This window comes from Apodemus sylvaticus, chromosome 1 (assembly GCF_947179515.1).
Source record: "Apodemus sylvaticus chromosome 1, mApoSyl1.1, whole genome shotgun sequence".
Lineage (NCBI taxonomy): Eukaryota > Metazoa > Chordata > Mammalia > Rodentia > Muridae > Apodemus > Apodemus sylvaticus.
Genome location: NC_067472.1, coordinates 203451477 through 203471053, shown reverse-complemented (window position 1 = coordinate 203471053; position 19577 = coordinate 203451477). Strand labels below are relative to the sequence as shown.

At 38.5% G+C, this 19577-nt stretch overlaps 2 protein-coding genes and 1 pseudogene across 4 annotated transcripts in view; 1 reads left to right on the top strand and 2 right to left on the bottom strand.

Moving 5' to 3' along the window:
* The window catches only part of LOC127676075 (zinc finger protein basonuclin-2-like), a 577904-nt gene that overhangs the window by 224989 nt on the left and 333338 nt on the right, over positions 1-19577 (bottom strand). The window lies entirely within an intron of this gene.
* LOC127676258 (60S ribosomal protein L36-like) lies at positions 6538-6849 on the top strand (annotated as a pseudogene).
* LOC127685071 (STAM-binding protein-like) overlaps positions 18973-19577 on the bottom strand; it is a 78757-nt gene continuing 78152 nt past the window's right edge. The window contains exon 6 of the mRNA XM_052181853.1: positions 18973-19029. Coding sequence (XP_052037813.1) covers positions 18973-19029 — 57 coding nt within the window. The remainder of the gene's footprint in view (positions 19030-19577) is intronic.

Genomic DNA, 19577 nt, shown 5'->3' with positions numbered 1-19577 from the left:
AGGTAGAGTGACATCATGGTGTCTGAGGATGTTCTAAGACAGAAAAAGAAAGACAGGAAAGATCAAAATCATTGGTCGGGCCTGCTGCCATTCCAGATCTCTAGCACACGTGCACATGCATGCACATAAACAGACACACACACAAACACAAACACACACACACACACACATACACACACACAGGTCTGTGCATCTGTATTGCTGCATGTTTGTTTTGGATTCACAGATCTCTTTTGCTAAAGAAATTAGAGTGAATAGAACCTCACATGTGGTGATTGAGTTTTATGAATTTGGTAAATAATCCCACCATGGGATTTCCTTATAATGGTAATCAAGTGGTAGGCTTGGGATTGGGATGTCTCTCCCCATTAAAAATGTAATGCACAAGAGTTTTTAGGGAATGTTCAACTTTAGGAGCTGTCTTACAAATAGCCTATTTATTGAAATGAGAAACAAAAAACTTCGCATAGCTATGAGTGGATTTTTTACACATAGGAGGGTAATGCATTTTCATGACCATGAGGAAGGAAAACTCAGTTTCTGCTCTCTAAGAAGTTCAGAGGAATGGATATGGAAAATGTGGTACATTTAATGGAGTACTGCTCAGCTATTAAAAACAATGAATTCATGAAATTCTTTTTTTTTAATTTTTTTATTCGATATAATTTATTTACATATCAAATGATTTCCCTTTTCTACCCCCCCCCACTCCCCAAAAGTCCCGTAAGCCCCCTTCTCTTCCCCTGTCCTCCCGCCCACCCCTTCCCACTTCCCCGTTCTGGTTTTGATGAATACTGTTTCACTGAGTCTTTCCAGAACCAGGGGCCACTCCTCCTTTCTTCTTGTACCTCATTTGATGTGTGGATTATGTTTTGGGTAATCCAGTTTTCTAGGTTAATATCCACTTATTAGTGAGTGCATACAAAAATTCATGAAATTCTTAGGCAAATGGTTGGAACTAGAAAATATCACCCTGAGTGAGGTAAAGCAATCACAAAAGAAAACACACAGTAATCACTTGCTGATAAGTGGATATTAGCCCAAAAGCTCCCAATACCCAATATACAACTCACAGACCACATGAAGCTCAAGAAGAAGTAATACCAAAGTGTGGGTACATTGATCCTTCTTGAAAGGTGGATCAACACACGATGGCTTACAACCAACCAATAGACCGAGCATAGGTTCCTCAAAGGAGCAGTTGGAGAAAGGACCCAAAGAGCTGAAGAGATTTTCAGCTTCACAGGAGGAACAAGTACCAACAAGTATCCCCAGAGCTCCCAAAGACTAAAACACCAAACAAAGAGAACCCATGGCTCCAGCTACTTATGTAGCAGAGGATGGCCATTTCAGACATCAAGGAGAGGAGAGGCCATTGCTGCTATGAAGTCTCAATGCCCCAGTGTAGGGGAATTCCAGGTCAGGAAAGTGTGTGGGTGATTGTTGGTAAACGAGGAGGGGAAATGGGATAGGGTGTTTTTGGAGGGGAAACAAGGAAAGGGAATACCATTTGAAATATAAATAAAGGAAATATCTAATAAAAAAGAAACAAAAAACAAACAAAAAAGTTCAGAACCTAATCCTGAAATTCCTCAGTAGGCAATAAAACCTTTGAGTAATCTGAGCACCTTGGACCTCAGCATTGTACGTGACTTTCTTGGGTCAGTGTTTGAGCACAGAGTGCAATGCAGGCTAAAGACTAACTGATAAGGGCATTGACCTGTGTTATCTAATCCCAGTGGCAATAAAAAGAAAAAGTGATATATGACCACTTGGGTGAAAACATTTGAGGATCATTAGTATAAACACAAAAATAACATTTACATTTTAAATTTGTCTCTCATAATTCCATGTAAATTACCTTCATTTGAAACTGCATTGAGACTTACCATATTTGTTGTTCCAGTAGAGAAAGATCCTTTCTTCCCTAGACTCCCTTGGTCTGAGTGCCTAGGTATCACTAGGTTCCCACCTGTCACAAGATAAACAAGAAGCTAGGAAATTTATATTATTTAGGAAATAGTGTGTAAATTTATTTACTCATGATATTGTATCTCACTAATATTTATAATTGATAATTTTCATTTAAAATATTTTTTAAAAAATGAATATTGAAGTATGAGTACCAGAAATTCTAATTTTGCACTTTTGATACTCTAAGGTGTACCAAGCAATAATTAAAGTGTAACTGAAATATTTTAAATAAATTCTGTTAGTAGATTGGCACATTTTATTTTATGTATATTGGAACATTTCATGTTCTTCAGATAATTGTCAGCTCGACCCATTCTATTTCTTGTTTCGTTGAAGCAATGCAGCAATTAACATATATGTTCAAGTATTAGTGTGGAATTACTTGCCTTTGGGCCAGGAATTGCAGCTAATGGGAATTTCTTCCTGGGATGATTAAATTCCCTGAGTACTCTCTTTACAAACAAAGTGGAAGAAATGTATATAATAATAAATAGACTGTTAAATGTTTTGATGGTTTATACACTTTCAAGTTGACTGAAATCATCTAGGAAATCATAGAAGCATATTTCTGGTTGTGTTAGATATTTTCCAGGTGGGATTATCAAATGGCAGGTGTTCCACACTGAATGTGGGAAGTGTGTGTCCTTTGACCTGGAAGCTGAGGTTGAATACACAGTAGCAAAGGAGATGGCCACCAGAGGAGTGCACCCCTTCTTCTTTGTTGCCTTTCTGCAAGGCTAAAATGCTGTGCTCCAGCATACTCTACTCCCAGCCATGATGAACAGAATCTTCTGCAGCAATGAGCACTGTTTTTGCTGGCTGACTTCCAAGCTCATTCTTAGTTGCCCAGGACTTCCTTCCAGGGAATGGTGGGCAATGTCCACAGTTGCATGGGTCCTCCCCTATCAATTAACAACCCCTCACAGACATGCCTAAAGACCATTTTCATCTTGGTGATCCATAGTTGCTACACTCTTCTCAGGTGAGGCCAAGATATCACTCAAGGTTAACTGAGATATTCTAATAAGATTATTTAACATGTGCATATTTTATTTCAGTTTTCTTCATATGATGGTCAGCTATGCTCAAACTTCTACATGACTCCTTGAAACATGACATCAATAAACACATATGTGTAAGTATATTTGTGTATTGCTGACTTAAAGTCCTTTCAGTATCATCTATACTGAGAAGTTGTATACCTGGAACAGATTTCATCTTTATTGCTAGTTTCTTCAATAACCACCATATGCATCTCCAGTCTATATCTCCACTGATCATCAGCAGTCTACTGATATTTTTCACAGATCTAGGGGGGAAGATGTAAAATTCCAATTGAAGCTCAAAATACCCTGAAAGTTAAAGTAATTTGGGGGAAAACATAGTAACTAGAAATGTGCAGCACTGAAAAATAAAAGGGAAGAATTATGAAGTTAGTGGAATCTCAGGCTCTTTTACACTCTTTAGTTCAGAGGAACTGCACACTCAGAAAGTTGTCCTTTTATTTTTATATGACTCATCAGAAAATTTTATATGATTGTACAAAATCACATTAAGTTATTTTCCACTCGCTTTGTGGCAAATGACATGATTTCTCCTATATACCCATGATTATATACCTATTCAATGATCCCAGGTCCTTGTCCCCTGCTTTCTGCTGGATTTCCCATTGGGAGGGAGTGTGTAACTGAGTCTTCTGGGTTCACTTTCTACATTGTTCTCTTTTACACAGCCTCCTGAATTGTTCAGTTTATGTATTGACAACTCTTCTTGTCTCTTTCATACAGTTGATTTTTTTTTACCTTTTTTCCTTAATTGTTTTTAGTTATTTTATTTACATCACAATGTTATCCTCTTTCCTAGTTTTCCCCTCCAAAACTCCCTATCCTATCTTCTCTCCTCTTGCTCCCCAACCCCTCAACACCCGCTTCCCTGTCCTGCCATTCCCCTACACTGGAGCATCCAGACTTCACAGGACCAAGAGCCTCTCCTTTCACTAGTGTCCAACAAGGCCGTCCTCTGCTACATATGGTACTGGAGCCAGGGGTCCCGCCATGTGTATTCGATTGATGGTGGTTTGGTCCCTGAGAGTTCTGGGGTTACTGGGTGGTTCATATTGTTCCTCCTCTGAGGCTGCAAACACCTATAGCTTCTTGGGTTCTTTCTCTAGATCCTCCATTAGGGTCCCTGTGCTCAGTCCATTGGTTGGCGGTTAGCATCCACTTCTGTATTTGTCAGGCACTAGCAGAGCCTCTCAGGGGACAGCTGTATCAGTCTCCTGTCAGCAAGCATTTGTTGGCATCCACAATAGTGTCTGGGTTTAGTAACTGTATGTGGGATGGGCTCCAGGTATGGCAGTCTCTGAATGGCTTTTCCCTTAGTCTCTGCTCCACAATTTGTCTCTGAATCTCCCCCCATGGGCATTTTGATCCTCCTTCTAAGAGGATCAAACTATCCACACTTTGGTGTTCCTTCCTCTTGAGCTTCACACTGTCTGTGAATTGTATCTTAGGTATTCCAAGATTCTGGGCTAATATCCACTGATCAGGGAGTACATACCATGTGTGTTCTCTTGTGATTGCGTTACCTCTCTCAGGAAGACATTTTCTAGGTCCATCCATTTGCTAACAATTTCATGAATCTATTGCTTTTAATAGCTGAGTAGTACTCCATTGTGTAATTGTACAATGCTTTCTGTTTCCATTCCTCTGTTGAGGGACATCTGGGTTCTTTGTTGCTTCTGGCTATTATGTATTCGGCTGCTATGAACCTAGTGGAGCATGTGTCCTTATTACATGTTGGAGCATCTTCTAGGTATATGCCCAGGAGTAGTATATCTGGGTCCTCAGGTAGTGCTATGTTCAATTTTCTGAGGAACTGCCAAACTGAATTCTAGAGTGGTTTTACCAGATTGCAATCCCACCAACAATGGAGGAGTGTTCCTCTTTCTCCACATCCTTACCAGAATCTGCTGTCACCTGAGTTTTAGATCTTACCCATTCAGACTGGTGTGAGGTTGAATCCCAGGGTTGTTTAGATTTTCATTTCGCTGATGATTAAGGATGTTGAACATCTCTCTAGGTGCTTCTCCGCCATTCAGTATTCTTCAGTTGAGAATATTTTGTTTAGCTCTGTACCCAATTTTTATAGAGGAGACATGGAAAGGGGAAAACAGTAGAAATGTAAATAAAGAAAATATCAATAAAAAGAGGAACAAAATATTATTAAATCAAGCCTGGTGAAACATGTTCTGCATATAATAAAACTGTATGTTTGCTTTTTATATAAAATCTTAAGTTTACTGATGCCCCCCCTAATACACAATACAGCAGGTTTGAAATCTAGTTTATAGGTCATATTTATTCCTCAATGTTTATAAGGTTAAACATCAATTCCATAGTTCCTTTTCAAGTTGTAAGTGTCTCATCAAAGTAGACCAAGATTTACAAGGCTCTGTTACTGAGATGACAAAATATTTTCTTTCACTGTAAGTCCATAATATTCTTCATAGGAGGTATATAGTGAGGGTAACATCCAGGAGAGAGAATGTCTTAGCTTAGTGGTTTCCACAATAACATAAACTCCTTCCTTACTCTACTCTATCAAAGTAAAGAACTGTTAAACACTTTCCAATTAATGTGATTCTCTTATACTACCCTCAAGACACTATTAGAAATTATGAATTCATTAAGTGAAAACTGGAAAAATGAGTTTACTGATTTCAAATAATTTTATCAAAGATGCTTAAATCAAGAGGGGAAATAAATCTATAAAAATTATTTTAGTTCAGCACAAAGACACATGAATAGATTTTTTAAAATGTTTCTTGAGACTTTTAGTAGTTTTAGTAATAAAAATGTAAATGTTCACTACATTTGTTTTATATAACAGACTTTTTACTTATTTAAATGAATACGTATAATGTAACTTTTTTCCTTTGAATCTTATGAAACTTTCTTGGTTTGCATACAAAAACAAAAAAGTTTATGATTTCAATTTCATAATATTAATTGCAAACTATAATGTCCACACATATAAATTAATGTAAAGTATAGCCAATTAAATGACAGTCATATTTATCTAGTGCAAAGTTTAAGATGAACCTAAATGAAATACAATTTAATATTGTTTTCTCTTCATTGCCCTAGAAACAAAATTGATTTAGAAGTGATATGGTGACCACCAGTGACTGTGATGTTGTTTTAGCAATTAGCCTATTTAGGCAATATGTTGTTGCACTTCATAAAAATGTTCTCTGGATTAAACACACATGTGTATCAAGATTAGAGACAAAGAAGTATAATGTCTATTTGCAATAGACTAATAAATAGAAAACCTGTTTATTTTTCTATTGTTGTCTATGCTATATTATTTATAGAAAATAATGAAATAAACCTAGTCCTCCACAAACTATGAAGTGCACAATATATGATAAAGGTAAACGGATGGAGCCTGGATAATCGAGTAGAAGGAACTAGCAACTTCCAGGAAAGTAGGTTAGAGAATAAGCTTGAAATAACAAACTGGGCTTCCTGTCCTGGCTGTGGTAGGCGAGCAGCAGCCATGGCCCTGCGCTACCCCATGGCCGTGGCCTCAACAAAGCCACAAGGTGAAGAAGAACATCAGGGAACCAAGACACAGCCGGCCTTGGGGCGCCTCACCAAGCGCAACAAGTTCGTGAGGGATGCGATCCAGGAGGTGCAGGGCTTTGCTCCCCAAGAGCAGCGCGCCCTGGAGTCGCTCAGTGTCCACAGACACCTGCTCACTCTAGTTCATCAAGAAGAGGGTGGGCGCGCACATCTGGGCCACGAGAAAGCGGGAGGAGCTGGCAATGTCCTGGCAGCCATGAGGAAGGCAGTCGCCAAGGAAGATTGATGAACCATCCCCCATAAAAGATAGTTCCAAAAAAAGAAAAAAAGAACAAAATGGTAGTCTGCAGAGTTTCAGCAAGTGCACATTTTATTTCCTTTCCTATCACTGCAGTTTACCTGTCTAGACAACTGTCATGGAGGTTTTTATCCTTCAAAAGAAGCAAATTCACTTGCCTTCATGGGCAGGATAATTTGTTTATAAACATTAATATTTGACTTGCCATATGTTCATTTGCTTTTTTGGGCAGGAAACCCTGTAGCACAGGGTGACATAATAAGTTATATAAGATGATACAGGATTTCTGCTCTACTTTTCACTGGATCTGAATACTGAGATTGCAAAGATTCAGCACCAGCAAGTTTTATGCAGTGCTGAGGACAAATATCAAAACTTTGTGTCTGTTAACCCAGTAATTTACCAACTGAGTTGTACTACGAATTCTGTGTATTTCATTTAATCAGAGCAAAATGCTTCTCATTATTTAAAAATGTGTGTCACAGCAGAACTGAAAAAAATTAGAACACCATAGATGCAAAGTTGTGCTGACTCGTCTAGTTCAGGCCTGTGTTCAAAACTAGGAAAAGAGAGAGAAGAGAGATGAAGACACCAAGAGTGATAGAGTGAGTAGAATTTTATCTCAGAAATTAAAATAATCTGCACATGATTGGGGTCTGGGATTATGCTGGTTTATATTTTGTCTAACAGAGTCAAACAGGGTGACATTACATATATTATATTCATCTCGCATAATGAAATCATGACCCCCAAACACATGTTCTTTACACTTGCAGTTCCTAAAATTTCAGGGACAATAATATCCAGTCTCAAGGCTGAGGTGAGAAATTGTGCTCATAATGATTGCTTCGTGCTGGGGATTTGTGAGAACACATTCTCAGATACTGTAATAGGGCCTCACAAATGAAAAGAATAAGATTCCTTAACAATGAAAATAAATGTATTAGTAAGAAGCCTTTGAGATTGAACAACCCTACACTGACCTGAGCCTTCTGTTCTTTCTTTGAGCTATTTTCCAGAGCTCTGTAAAATGTAAAAAGGCCAGAGGCTGAGGCACTGATCCAGGAAGCTTTGCCCTGTAGCAAAGAGGAACTACACCTGTGACAGGGCAGATTCTAAGGTAATAAGTAAGGTTGTGTGTAAGGAAGTTTGAATGTCTGTGAATTTGTAGCACAGCAAACGTGCCCCTTATACCACAAATACACCATTTTGTTCAGGTAGAATGTAATAGGCATTGGATTTCTGAAACCATACAGAAAACAGGATTGTAAACTACCACAGTAACTCTGCATATATGGTAATGAACAGCAGTAACACAAAGTTGTCCATAATTCTTTCTTTGTTATTAAAGAGCCTGTTATAGTAGTGAGGTAATCTGATTTCTGATGTTACGTTTACTTAGCTTTACTTGAGTTAACAAGTTTTGGATATACATGAGTTTATAGTGTGGATGCTCATATGCACTGCACATGTGTTGGCACTCACTACACATGTGTACACTTGCTAATGTTTAGGGAAGCTGAGGTTGACAAGACTCTCTTCCTTGACTCTCTGTCTTATAAATTAAGCTTGCTGCATCGTCCAGATCAGCTAGCTGCTTGCTCCTAAGTTTCTGTCTGTGCCTCTGAGAGAGAATTACAGGCCAGCTTATATGCCTAAAACTCTGTTCATCTGCAGTACATTATTTACAAGAAAGAGTAATTATGCTGTCTTCTTAGTCACTTTCCATCACAGTGCACCCTTCACATTCATCTCCACACAGTTTTGTAGTAGTGATTCCCATCAATATGTACTTGGTATGTTTTACAACAATATTCAGGAACAATATTCATTATTTTGAATTCAGTCATTTTCTTAAAGTTCTGTATTGAATCTCGAGATTACAAAGTCCTAAAAGGAAAACAATAGACAACCTTCAAATAATGTATTCAGCTATTTCTTCTCATGTGTGCTTGTAAGTTTTTTTTCTTAGATCCACATATCTTTTCCTCGGATTCTTCGAGTATTCTCTTTGAAAATAATTCAATTAAAGTAAATGAGTGAAATGTATTTGTTTAAGATTTATATTGCATACTATTTCTCTATAGCATACCATTGTATAAACAATATACTGTCCCATATTTTAGCATACATTTTCCTACAGAAAAAATATTCTATTTGATTTGGCATGATGAGATTAATGAGCTTACAGGTTGTTTTTTTTTTACTGTAACTTATGTCTGTTCTATTTATGACAACATTAGAAACCTATATTACTTGCATCACACTTACAACTTTCTATAAACATCGATCATTTTCTATATGACATGGAAATGATGTCAAGATTGTTATGGAGATAAATACAGTTTCTTTCACATGTTGTTATTTTAAATATAATGTTTATTATGCAATGTAATATGTGTTCCCCTATAAATGAAATTAATTATCTTTCCCTTTTTGCTCTTAGAGTTTGAAGATATGATTTTCAAGTCATCTTGAATTCCAGATCTTCTTGGCATAGCTGCCTAAGTGTTGGAATTAAAGGTATGTCCTATCATGCCCATGCGGTGATCCTGTTAAAAAAGCAGTGGATTAACTTACTGGGACACTTAGAACATTTAAACAATAAATGTTGATTTTTGTCCACAGTTTAGACATCCAGGAGCAGGTCAGGTGTTCTGAGGCATAGAGATATTGAGGAGAAGATGGAAGTGATGGCAGTTTGTTTGCATGACTGCCTTCATATTGAGGCTTGATTATAGCTGTAGAGTCTAAGCTTACTACAGGGCTTCTTGGGAGGCCTTGATTCTTAGAGGCTTGCAGCAGAGTTCTTCCCTACCATCCCAGGCAGACATATTCCCATATTCTTTTCAACTACATGTTTCCTTTCCTACCATGAGGGTAAACTGAGGTACAGTGTCTTTCATAACCTAAAATCATCATTTTTGCCATATGCTGTCAGATACACAAGGCTGCAGTACAGTGCTGGAAGGGACTACATAATCAGTACTCAACATTCTGTCATCTGTTTCCACACTGTACAGTTTAGTTCATTATGACAAGAATCCATATCACTTGCCATACTGTGCCAGTGCCTAGGAGTCTGTCACTAACTGTGGCTTAGACCACAGCAGGAGAGTTTCATTTTGCTTAGAGTTTGAACTGACACAGCCCATCTTGGTTTAGGAGGTATGGGTCAGCTAGCCACGTTACATCTACTCATGAATCAGAGAGGGATGAAGGGCAGTGCTCAGCTTATTTTTTCCTTTTTAATCTGTCAAGGATCACAGCCCCTGAGAGCATGGACCCACATTCAGGGTGTGTTTTCTCTCCCCAGATAAGCTTTCCTGAAAACATACTGAATGATATACCTAAAGATATGTTTCTATGGTAATTTTAAATTCACTCAAGTTGATAGTTGATATTTACCATTGTAGAAGATATCGAAGAGTTACTAGTCAGTGACAATTCTGAAATTATATTTAGCCACAATTAACTACTTCGAAGAGGCTGAAATTCCACCCTTACATCTTATTACTAAGGCCTTAGGCATACCTGTATAGAACTCTACTCTAGATGTTTCCAATATCATAAGAAAAGAAGCTACATATATTTAGCAATCATATAGCCTGCTATATTAATAAGTATGTTTGCTGTCCAAGTTATAGGGAAACGACGTCATCTCATAATTGTTCTTCCCATTATGACACTGGCTAGATTAACTGATTAGTCATATAATCAATGTTTGCTATTTTTGAGAAGGCATTACTCTTATCCATATAAATTTGAGCTACTTAAATAAAAATAATTTCAATTTTATAAAACTTTGAAGTTTGTTAGAAATAAAAATTCCTAATCAAATATGAAAAAGAAGATAATGAAAAGAAATCCTGTATGCCGGAACATGATTTTAGCCCTGCCTCTTGTAAGGCAGGAGGAGGGAGATCAACCCAGGTCTGAGACTGTCTTGACACAATAGTGAGATCATGTTGCAAAGCTAATGATATAAACTCCAAGGAAAGTGGTTAAAAAATTATTGCATATTGAAGCTCCATGTCCATAGAAAGATCTTAAAGTCTTAGAGGATGGCCATTCCATTGCAGATAGACACCATGAAATTATGGAAGGGAAAACAATATGATCCTTAACGCCTTTCCCATAAGCTACCAGTCAGCACACACTCCCTTTCCTCAACTTCAACCACTGTTGCATCTTCATTTTAAATGCATGTACAATCATAACTGGTTGTTTCTCTTTCACATTTCCTTTTTAATTAGGTGTTTTCTTTATTTACATTTCAAATGTTATCTCCTTTCCACATTTCACCTCCCCAAACGCCCTATTCTCTACCCCCTCACCCTGCTCACTAACCCACCCACTCACATTACTCTTGCTACATCACCTACACTGGGGCAATGATCCATTACAGGTCCAAGTGCCTCTCCTCTCATTGATATCCAACCAGACCATCCTCTCCTTGTGTACTCTTTGGTTGGTTGTTACATAGCTGAAAGCTCTGAGGGTACTTGTCAGTTAATATCATTGTTCCTCCTATGGGGATGCAAACCCCTACAGCTCCTTGGGACCTTTCTCTAGCTCCTCCATTGGGCACCCTTTGCTCAGTTCAATGGTTGGTTGAGAGAATCCCCCACTGTATTTGTAAGGTACTGGCAAGGCCTCTCACGAGACTGCTATATCAGGCTCCTGTCAGCTAGCACTGTTGTCATGCACAATAGTGTCTGTGTTTGGTAACTGTATATGGAATGGATTCCTATTTGGGGGCAATCTCTGTAAGGTCATTCCTTCCCTCTCTGCTCAACACTTTGTTTCTAGTCTTTGATTGCTGCTTCCTGGTATTGTTGTTGTTAAAAGTGGAGTTATGTTTATGTGGCTACCGTCTTATTGGTCTGTTAATGGAAGATTACATTATTGCTTTTTCTAGTGTAGTTTCCATCATTCTGTTGGAGTTTTCTATGTATTATTCTTTGAAGGGCTGGATTTGTGGAAAAATATTGTATAAATTTGGTTTTGTCATGGAATATCTTGATTTCTTCATTACGGTAATTGAGAATTTTGCTGGATAGAGTAGTCTAGGCTTTATTTGTGTTCTCTTAGGGTCTGAATGAGATCTGTCCTGGACCTTCTAGCTTTCATTGTGTCTGGTAAGAAGTCTGGTGTAATTCTGATAGGTCTGTATTTATTGTTTTTTTAGAATATACTTAATATTTTAATTGAGGATACATGATTAAATTATATAAAATTTGGTCTATTAACAGCACAAATAAGAAAAGTAAAACAAAATATAATGTAAACAAATGCAAAACAGAACAAGGTAAATATGTAAGAAATAAAAATAATGGTACTTATTAAAACTACATTACAAGGAATATTAAATGTGGTCACATTATTCTTTAAAAACATAAAGCTTTCCTGATCTATGAAAAAGAAAGTTCTCATAATACATTGTCTAAAAGAAACATAGGCTAAAGGGTTCTGGAAGGATGTACCAAGTTGACAGTGAAAGACACAAAAATGAACTAGGGCAGCTACATCGGTTTCAGACAAAGTGGATGTCATTAATATAATAAATTGTCATTACTTAAATAGGGTTTGTAACATAAATGCTTTTCTTACATTTTGAAGGTTTACAGTTCCATGATGGAGTCACTGGAAGTGTTGAGTTCACGATTTCACTTATGCATGGCAGCTTCTTGCTGTCTTTCTACAACCATGAAACGAGCTCCTTGTCCCTCTCTGGACTGTTATTGGAGGGAAAGTGACCCAGAAGTGACATCACTGCTGGAATCCCAGCTCTCTCCTGGCAGGCTGTGCTCAGAGGGCAATGAAACCACCCAGCTCTAGGGTGCAGATGGTGAGTGGAAGGATCCTTTCCCAGATGCTCTACTCATCTTATGTCCTGTGACTCTCCCACAGTTCTTATTTTAGATTCGCTGTCTTTATCCATTTGTTACCCTATGTTCTAACAAGGAGTCTTGGAAAGGCTCCTATTCTCCCACAATTATAGTACTTTGAACTTTGAACCAGAAGTTATCTGTGATCCCAATATGAAATACCATTCTCAATATCCATTCACAAAATATTAGACAGTAGTGTGGGCCAACTGCATTTCTAATCAGACAAGTATGAAGTTTTCATTGCCTGTTGACATTTCTGGAATCAGAAGTGTTTGTCACTACTTATAGTATTACCCTTGCACTCAAAATCAGCCTGCAACTACATGCATTCCAGAATCAGGCTGTTCTGAACAGCCGCTCTAAAAATCAATCTGTTTATAAAAATCCAGCCTTGCTAAGGGTAATGGCAGCATTGGCATTTCTTTCCCTAGCTGAATGAGAGAACGGAGGCCTTCAGTGTCCAATTCTTTAAAGAAAGTAAATATACACATATTAGAAGCTCCAAATGCATCATTATTTATATCTTTACATTTTACATTTTTTACCATTTTAAAAGGTACAGTGAAGTCATTAATTGAATATATATTATGTTCAGGAACTTTCCCCCTGTGCCCATGTCCTCAAGGATCTTCCCCGGTTTCTCATGCATCTGATGGGAAAAAATGCAAAGATAGACAATCAGACATTATGCATGCAGAGGGACTGAGATACAGAATGTCCGACAGACAGACACACACACACACAAAGAAAAGAGATAGAGGCAGAAAGAGAGAGAGACAGAGATAGAAAGAGCCAGAGACAGAGAGACAGAAAGAGAGAAAGAGCAGCACCCAACTCCATATGAGATTTCTCCATTAAATACCCCTCCTCAGAGCTCAAGGAATCCTGAAGTAGAAAAATAAGAATAAATAATATACATACCATAGGATAGACTAGACACAAGGAGAACAAAGCCTTCTAAGTCAACTGATCAAAACTTATTTGTACACATAGACGGTGAGGCAGCAGACATTGGGTGTATTGGTGTGTGCAAAGTCTTCCCAAAACCTATCTTTCAGTTTAGTATTTTATAGGACTCCTGAATGTGTAAAAATATGTCTCAGTTTCTTGAGCTCTTTTCTTCTGTTGGTTTGCCAAATCTTACTTTGTTGAGTTTTTCTGTGTGGTAACCTAAGTTTCATTCTTAAATTCAATATACAGATCTAAAAGAAACCACCTTCCTGAAATTATCTGCTGACCTCCAACCATTTATCCCTTTATGATCAATATCGAACACACAAACAAACAAATGTGAAGTATCTTAGGTGAGGGTTAGATAGATGCTTTAGTGATTAAGAGCATGCACTACTCTTTCAGAAGATCCGACTGTAGTTTTTAGTACTTCATAAGCTGGCTCACAACCGTGAAAGTAGAAGGTACCATAAAGCAACATCTGAAATTGTCTTGTGACCTTCACATTTGCATGCTGTGTGCACATATCCATCCATTGTTCAGGTGACATTCCTTACTGTATATGAAGGTGCATCTCTGCATTTTCAATTGTTAAATCTGTACTGATAAAGAGCTAAGTGATGGCAGGAGTTTGATACTGTCGTTTCTGAACCATCAATGTGCTTTAGATTTTAAATTTTGCTGATTTAAAGTTTGCTGACTTTGCTCAAAACATGAATGTCATTGCCTGATGGCAATCCAAGAGATATTTTGGCACTGTCTTACTGCTAATTGCTAATTATAAATATCTGACAGCCAATAGAAAGGTCAAAACTACTGGGATTGACCAGGGCAAGAGACAGACAGAGGGGACAAAAGCAGATGCAGGAGTATGAAAAAATACTGATGGAAGCAGAAGATAGGGAACAGAGCTGTAAACAGTGAGAACCAAATGGGTAGGTAGATTGTTGTACAACTTGAAGTAAGTTGAAATGAGCTCTCCCATCAAAATGCCTACAGCTTTGACCTATACAGAAATCTATGTTTTATTTATGCTGTAAGCTGCTCTGTGAAAAGCCCTGTTTTCACCTATGCTCACAACAATACACACCTGCAAAACAGTATGTGATGCAGCTTCTTGGGTGTATGGATAATTAAACTGATGGACAATCTCATGGTTTCCTACACAGAGGAATCCAGAGAAGCTTCCATCCCTCTTCCAAACACAATTGACCTTCCTGCCTAACAAGTGTAGCCCAGCCTTCTCACATTTCTCTCTTGCTCACATACCCTTTGAGCCTTGGTAACAGGCTCTCAGGGCAGCAATAGAGACCCTGAGAACAAAGTCTTTGATTTATTGCTTGTGCTGTATGCATAGAGGCAGAGAAGGCCCACACAGAACTAAGTACACATGTATGAATGCTCACATCTACAAGCATAATCTCTCACTCATGGAGACCCTCATCTCTGTACATACTCATGTATCACACACAATTGGAGAAACCTTCCATGACAGAGAGGCACATGTAGACACACATACTGCAGAATGGTTGTTTACAATTGTATAGCCATTTACTCTACTGTACACTTGAGAAACTGCCCTGAGTCACCATGAAACCAGACTTGTATGTTAGTTCATGATAACTGTGGCATCCACTGCTTCCTCCTTTTCCTGGACTTCCATCAACCACTGTTTAATCATGTTCTCTTTCAGATATCTCTGGATAAAATAGCTAATGGTCCTGGAATGCAAACTGTATGACCAGTGTGGTGGCCAATCTTTCAGCCTTTTACATCTATCAAGATAGCAGTGTCACAGATGGAGGTAGATGCATAGTGCTCTCACAAGGCAGAGAGGGGGGAGGCATTCAACAGAAAGCAACAGGCATGCCACTTACTTCATTCAGCTTAGAATCTCTGTCTCCTCAGTTGGCTCCAGTCAGTCTGTGGAGAACTTCATCCCTCTGCTCCCTCGGAATCTCTCTTGACCAATTAAAGGTAAGTTGTCTAAGAGACATGGCAACACAGCTTGTGAGCAATGAGTATTTCTTTATGGTCACCTGTCCCTTTGCCTAACTGTGAAGTATCTTTTAGCCTCTGGTTCCTATATTGATGATTTGTGAGGTTTGGTTCTCCAGAACTTGAGCATGCTATATTAGTAACTCAGGTCTAAATAGAACATCAACATCACTGTCACTCAAACCTCACTGAAGCTGAGGCAAGAAAATCATATGGCTAGCCTGCCTTATATGGAAATTCTACCTCAAAAAATGCATGATTGTCATTCAGAAATGTCACTGTACCTGACATCTCATAGACTACAAATGCCTCTTACTATGCTAACAGGAAAATGTCAGCAGCAAGGAGGATAAACTGCTCTTTAAGTGTGTTAATGAAATCACCTGAGAGGTTCTTTGCTTGTTGATGGAGAATCACCAAATTATCAACACATTCCTCCTCTCCTCTCTAGAATTGCCTTTACTTTCGGTCAGGTCTAACTATGTAAACCAAACTACCTAGATATCTTGGTATATTTCTGTCTCTATCCCAAGAAGCAGGACTTGAGATGTCTTCTGGGTGACTTACCTGATTAAACAATAGGAAAATTGGCAAGATTTCCTATCTTCCAATATCTCCAACAGGTCTTCAACTTGTAGCCACAAGGTCTCCCCAGAAAACACATTCAGAGTCTACAACATAAATACTATTATTCTTTCTCTGGTTCAAATTAAGGAGAGCTAATGGATGAGTAGGAAGTCCTTACCCAACTGGTTAAAATGCTCCATGTTCTCCTTCTCTTGCTGTCTTGGGTTTTTCAGGGACTTTAAGCTTCCCCTAGAACTCCACACTCTCTACTTCCCCATGGGTTCTCTGCCTGATCCCCCACCCGACATCCAGGTACATGCATCAAGACTGAGGAAATCCAGGCAGGCTCTTGAGCAGGTAAATGCTTATAGAGTTCTACGTTTAAGGATTTCTATTTATTTTGTTTCTCAGAAGACTTTGTGCATGTGAACTTTTGGTCTATATGTAGGTATATGAATTCATTACTAGAGCCAAGGTTACCCAAGAAAATTAGGAATTGAGTAGAGAACTTATGAGCAAACATATGGGAGATGAGATCAAATAGGATCCATATTGAATGAGTTTTTTTGGAATGAGCCATGTCTGGATCCTCATGCACTGTCCATAAATTAATTTGTACTCTGTAGAGCATTGGAGATCAGAATGCTTTGTGTCCTCCTCATGTTTTGATCTAGGAACATTTACAAGTGATGACCTGGCCCCTCAGCCTAGTCCTGTACTTCTAGTACCACCTCACTTACAACTCTGCACTGGCTAGCAGCAAGTCGGTCTGGGGATTGGGTTGTGTCTATGTGTACAGGGCCAGCTGTGATATGGAAAAACCTAAACTGTGTCTTCACTTAGACCAACAAGCAAGGAGAGGTGAGAATAATAGGGAAGGATCTAATAGGAGAAGTGAAGAAAAAGTGTGTGTCTGGGACAGATGTGGAATGGAATGTAAGTATTGCAAAAAGGACACTTAGAGATTCACTTTTTGTCCTCATCTAGGCACAGACATGCAAAGGGACCAGTGGTAAGACAACCTCGTGCTGTAGTGATGTAACAGTTATCAGTGTGGCATCCTTATATGATGCATTTGCTGAGTGCGGACTTGTGGAAATAATTGAGAGTTCAGTATTCTCAGATAGCAATGGTTAGTGAGACCCTGGCTGCTCTTAAGGATCCAATAGGAATCACCCTGTCCACAGGCTTCAATATCCAAGCTGGAGACCATGAATCTTAAGTTAAAGGGAGGACCCTCTGCAGTGAACACTTGCAGCTTGTTTCAGCAACTGATGATTGTGTTCAAAAAATTCAGTCCCAGGAGTGAGAAAGTCACCTTGTACTTTTATTCAGTGAAGCCTGAAGCTACATAAACAATATAAGCTAGTACTATTTCTCTTGGTTACATACCAGAAGTAGATGGTAAGAACCTACTGTTGAAGAAACCACAGTTCAGTTTTGGTCCATAGAGAAATGAACTGAGTCTGGCAGACATCTGACTGCTGCCTTGCATTCTCTGTGAAGTGTGGTGCTATACATGGGAGAGAAGTCATGTTCTGACTACTAGTGGAATTTTATCTGCTATTATTCTAACGTGCTTGGTAGGATATGCCTACAGATTCAATCATGGCAGTCTTGCTATAACAGTAACCAAAACGGTCTGGTTAAAATTTTGGCCATTAGACAAGATGAAATCCATACCTAGATCTTTAACCTGGTCCTAAACCCACACTCTGGTACATAACAGATCATGAAAAGACATACTGCTGTCTTTTTGGACATACTTTCAAACTGCTTCCTCAATGTGTCCATGTTCATAGATTAGTGCTACTTTTCCCAAAGGTCAGAGAAACAACTTTTGCAGGGTGATGTGTTAAGGTATAGACTAATTTACTCTCATTGGTTTTTTATTATTATTACTTGTATTTGTACTACTCTAATTATCCTTATCATTACTATTATTACTACTACTATTATTATTAATATTATTATTTAGACGTATACCTATTTCCTTAATTACCTCGAGTTGCTGAGAGCAAATGTTAAGTGTTTGACCCCAAATGAGACATTTAAATCACACAAATACACACCAGACCTAACTACTCAGAGACCATGGTATAACATGACCTAGAAACAGTATAAAAGGTGGAAAATAGGAGAAGCGCTTTGAAAACGTCTGTTCTGGACAGGATAAGCCATTGCACTCATAAAAACCCAGCAACTGTGTTTACTTGCACTATACCTTTAAAAAGTGAAGCCCTTACAGCATGCTATCATACATATTAAAGAAGCTCCTAGTCCAGCTTTATAAGAACAGCTAATAATATCAAGTGTTTTGGGTATGAGGAGTCATTTTTCTTTAGGGGTATAGAGAGAAGAATTTTTCCAGCATCCATGGGACACCACAGGGAAGACATGCAACACACCTGATTGAACACAGCAGGTTTTATGTTTTTTGTTTTTGTTTTTGTTTTTAAATGTTACATGTCCCTTGGCTTCCAGGGACAAGGACCTTAGCACCATGCCTGACAAGCAGAGTTTGATCATGGAATCTAACATAGTAGTAGAAAATACCTGATGCCTTCAAGTGCTCCTGAACTCGAGAGAACCTCTAGCATATGTCCTCTAGAAGCAAAACAATAAACACATATACAGAAACACACACACACACACACACACACACACACACACTCACAACTGAAGGTGTTTGGGATTTGACTCATCTCAAATCTGTGACAGTCACCATGATGTTCCGGGTGGTGACATGACTGCAGTCCTGCAATTGGAGAAAAGGAAACGTGGATAAGTCGTGGTAAGCTCCAATTTTGAAACAACTTATACTTTTTATATTATAGCAAAGGAAAGTCTCATGTGATCTAGTCTACACTATATATCCTAGAGAGCACAGACCAATCTTGGTGTTAAACTCCTGACACCTGCTCTCAAGTACTGTATTATAGGAAAGCAGCACTTAGCAGATTCCAGAAGTGGAAATGCTGGGAACTGAATAGAGAGCCTAAAGTTTAAAACACAAGCAATCTCACTGCATAGCCCTGTCCCAATCCTCTAATGTAAAAAGCTAACTGTAGAGCAATAATTGTCATCTTAGACGTGAGATTATCTTGTTGGTGGCAGCTATGGGAAAGGGGCTGGGACCCAGTACTCCTCCCTAGTTCTCCTCATGATCAGAGTCAGTGTGTCACCATATATCTTGGCACATATTTTTCAGAGTCACTTGCAAAATATTGCCTTATTAAAAGGATCAGTAAGTCTAGTGTATTATTGGAGTCATTGTATAAATCAGATGATAAAAGTTATCTAATA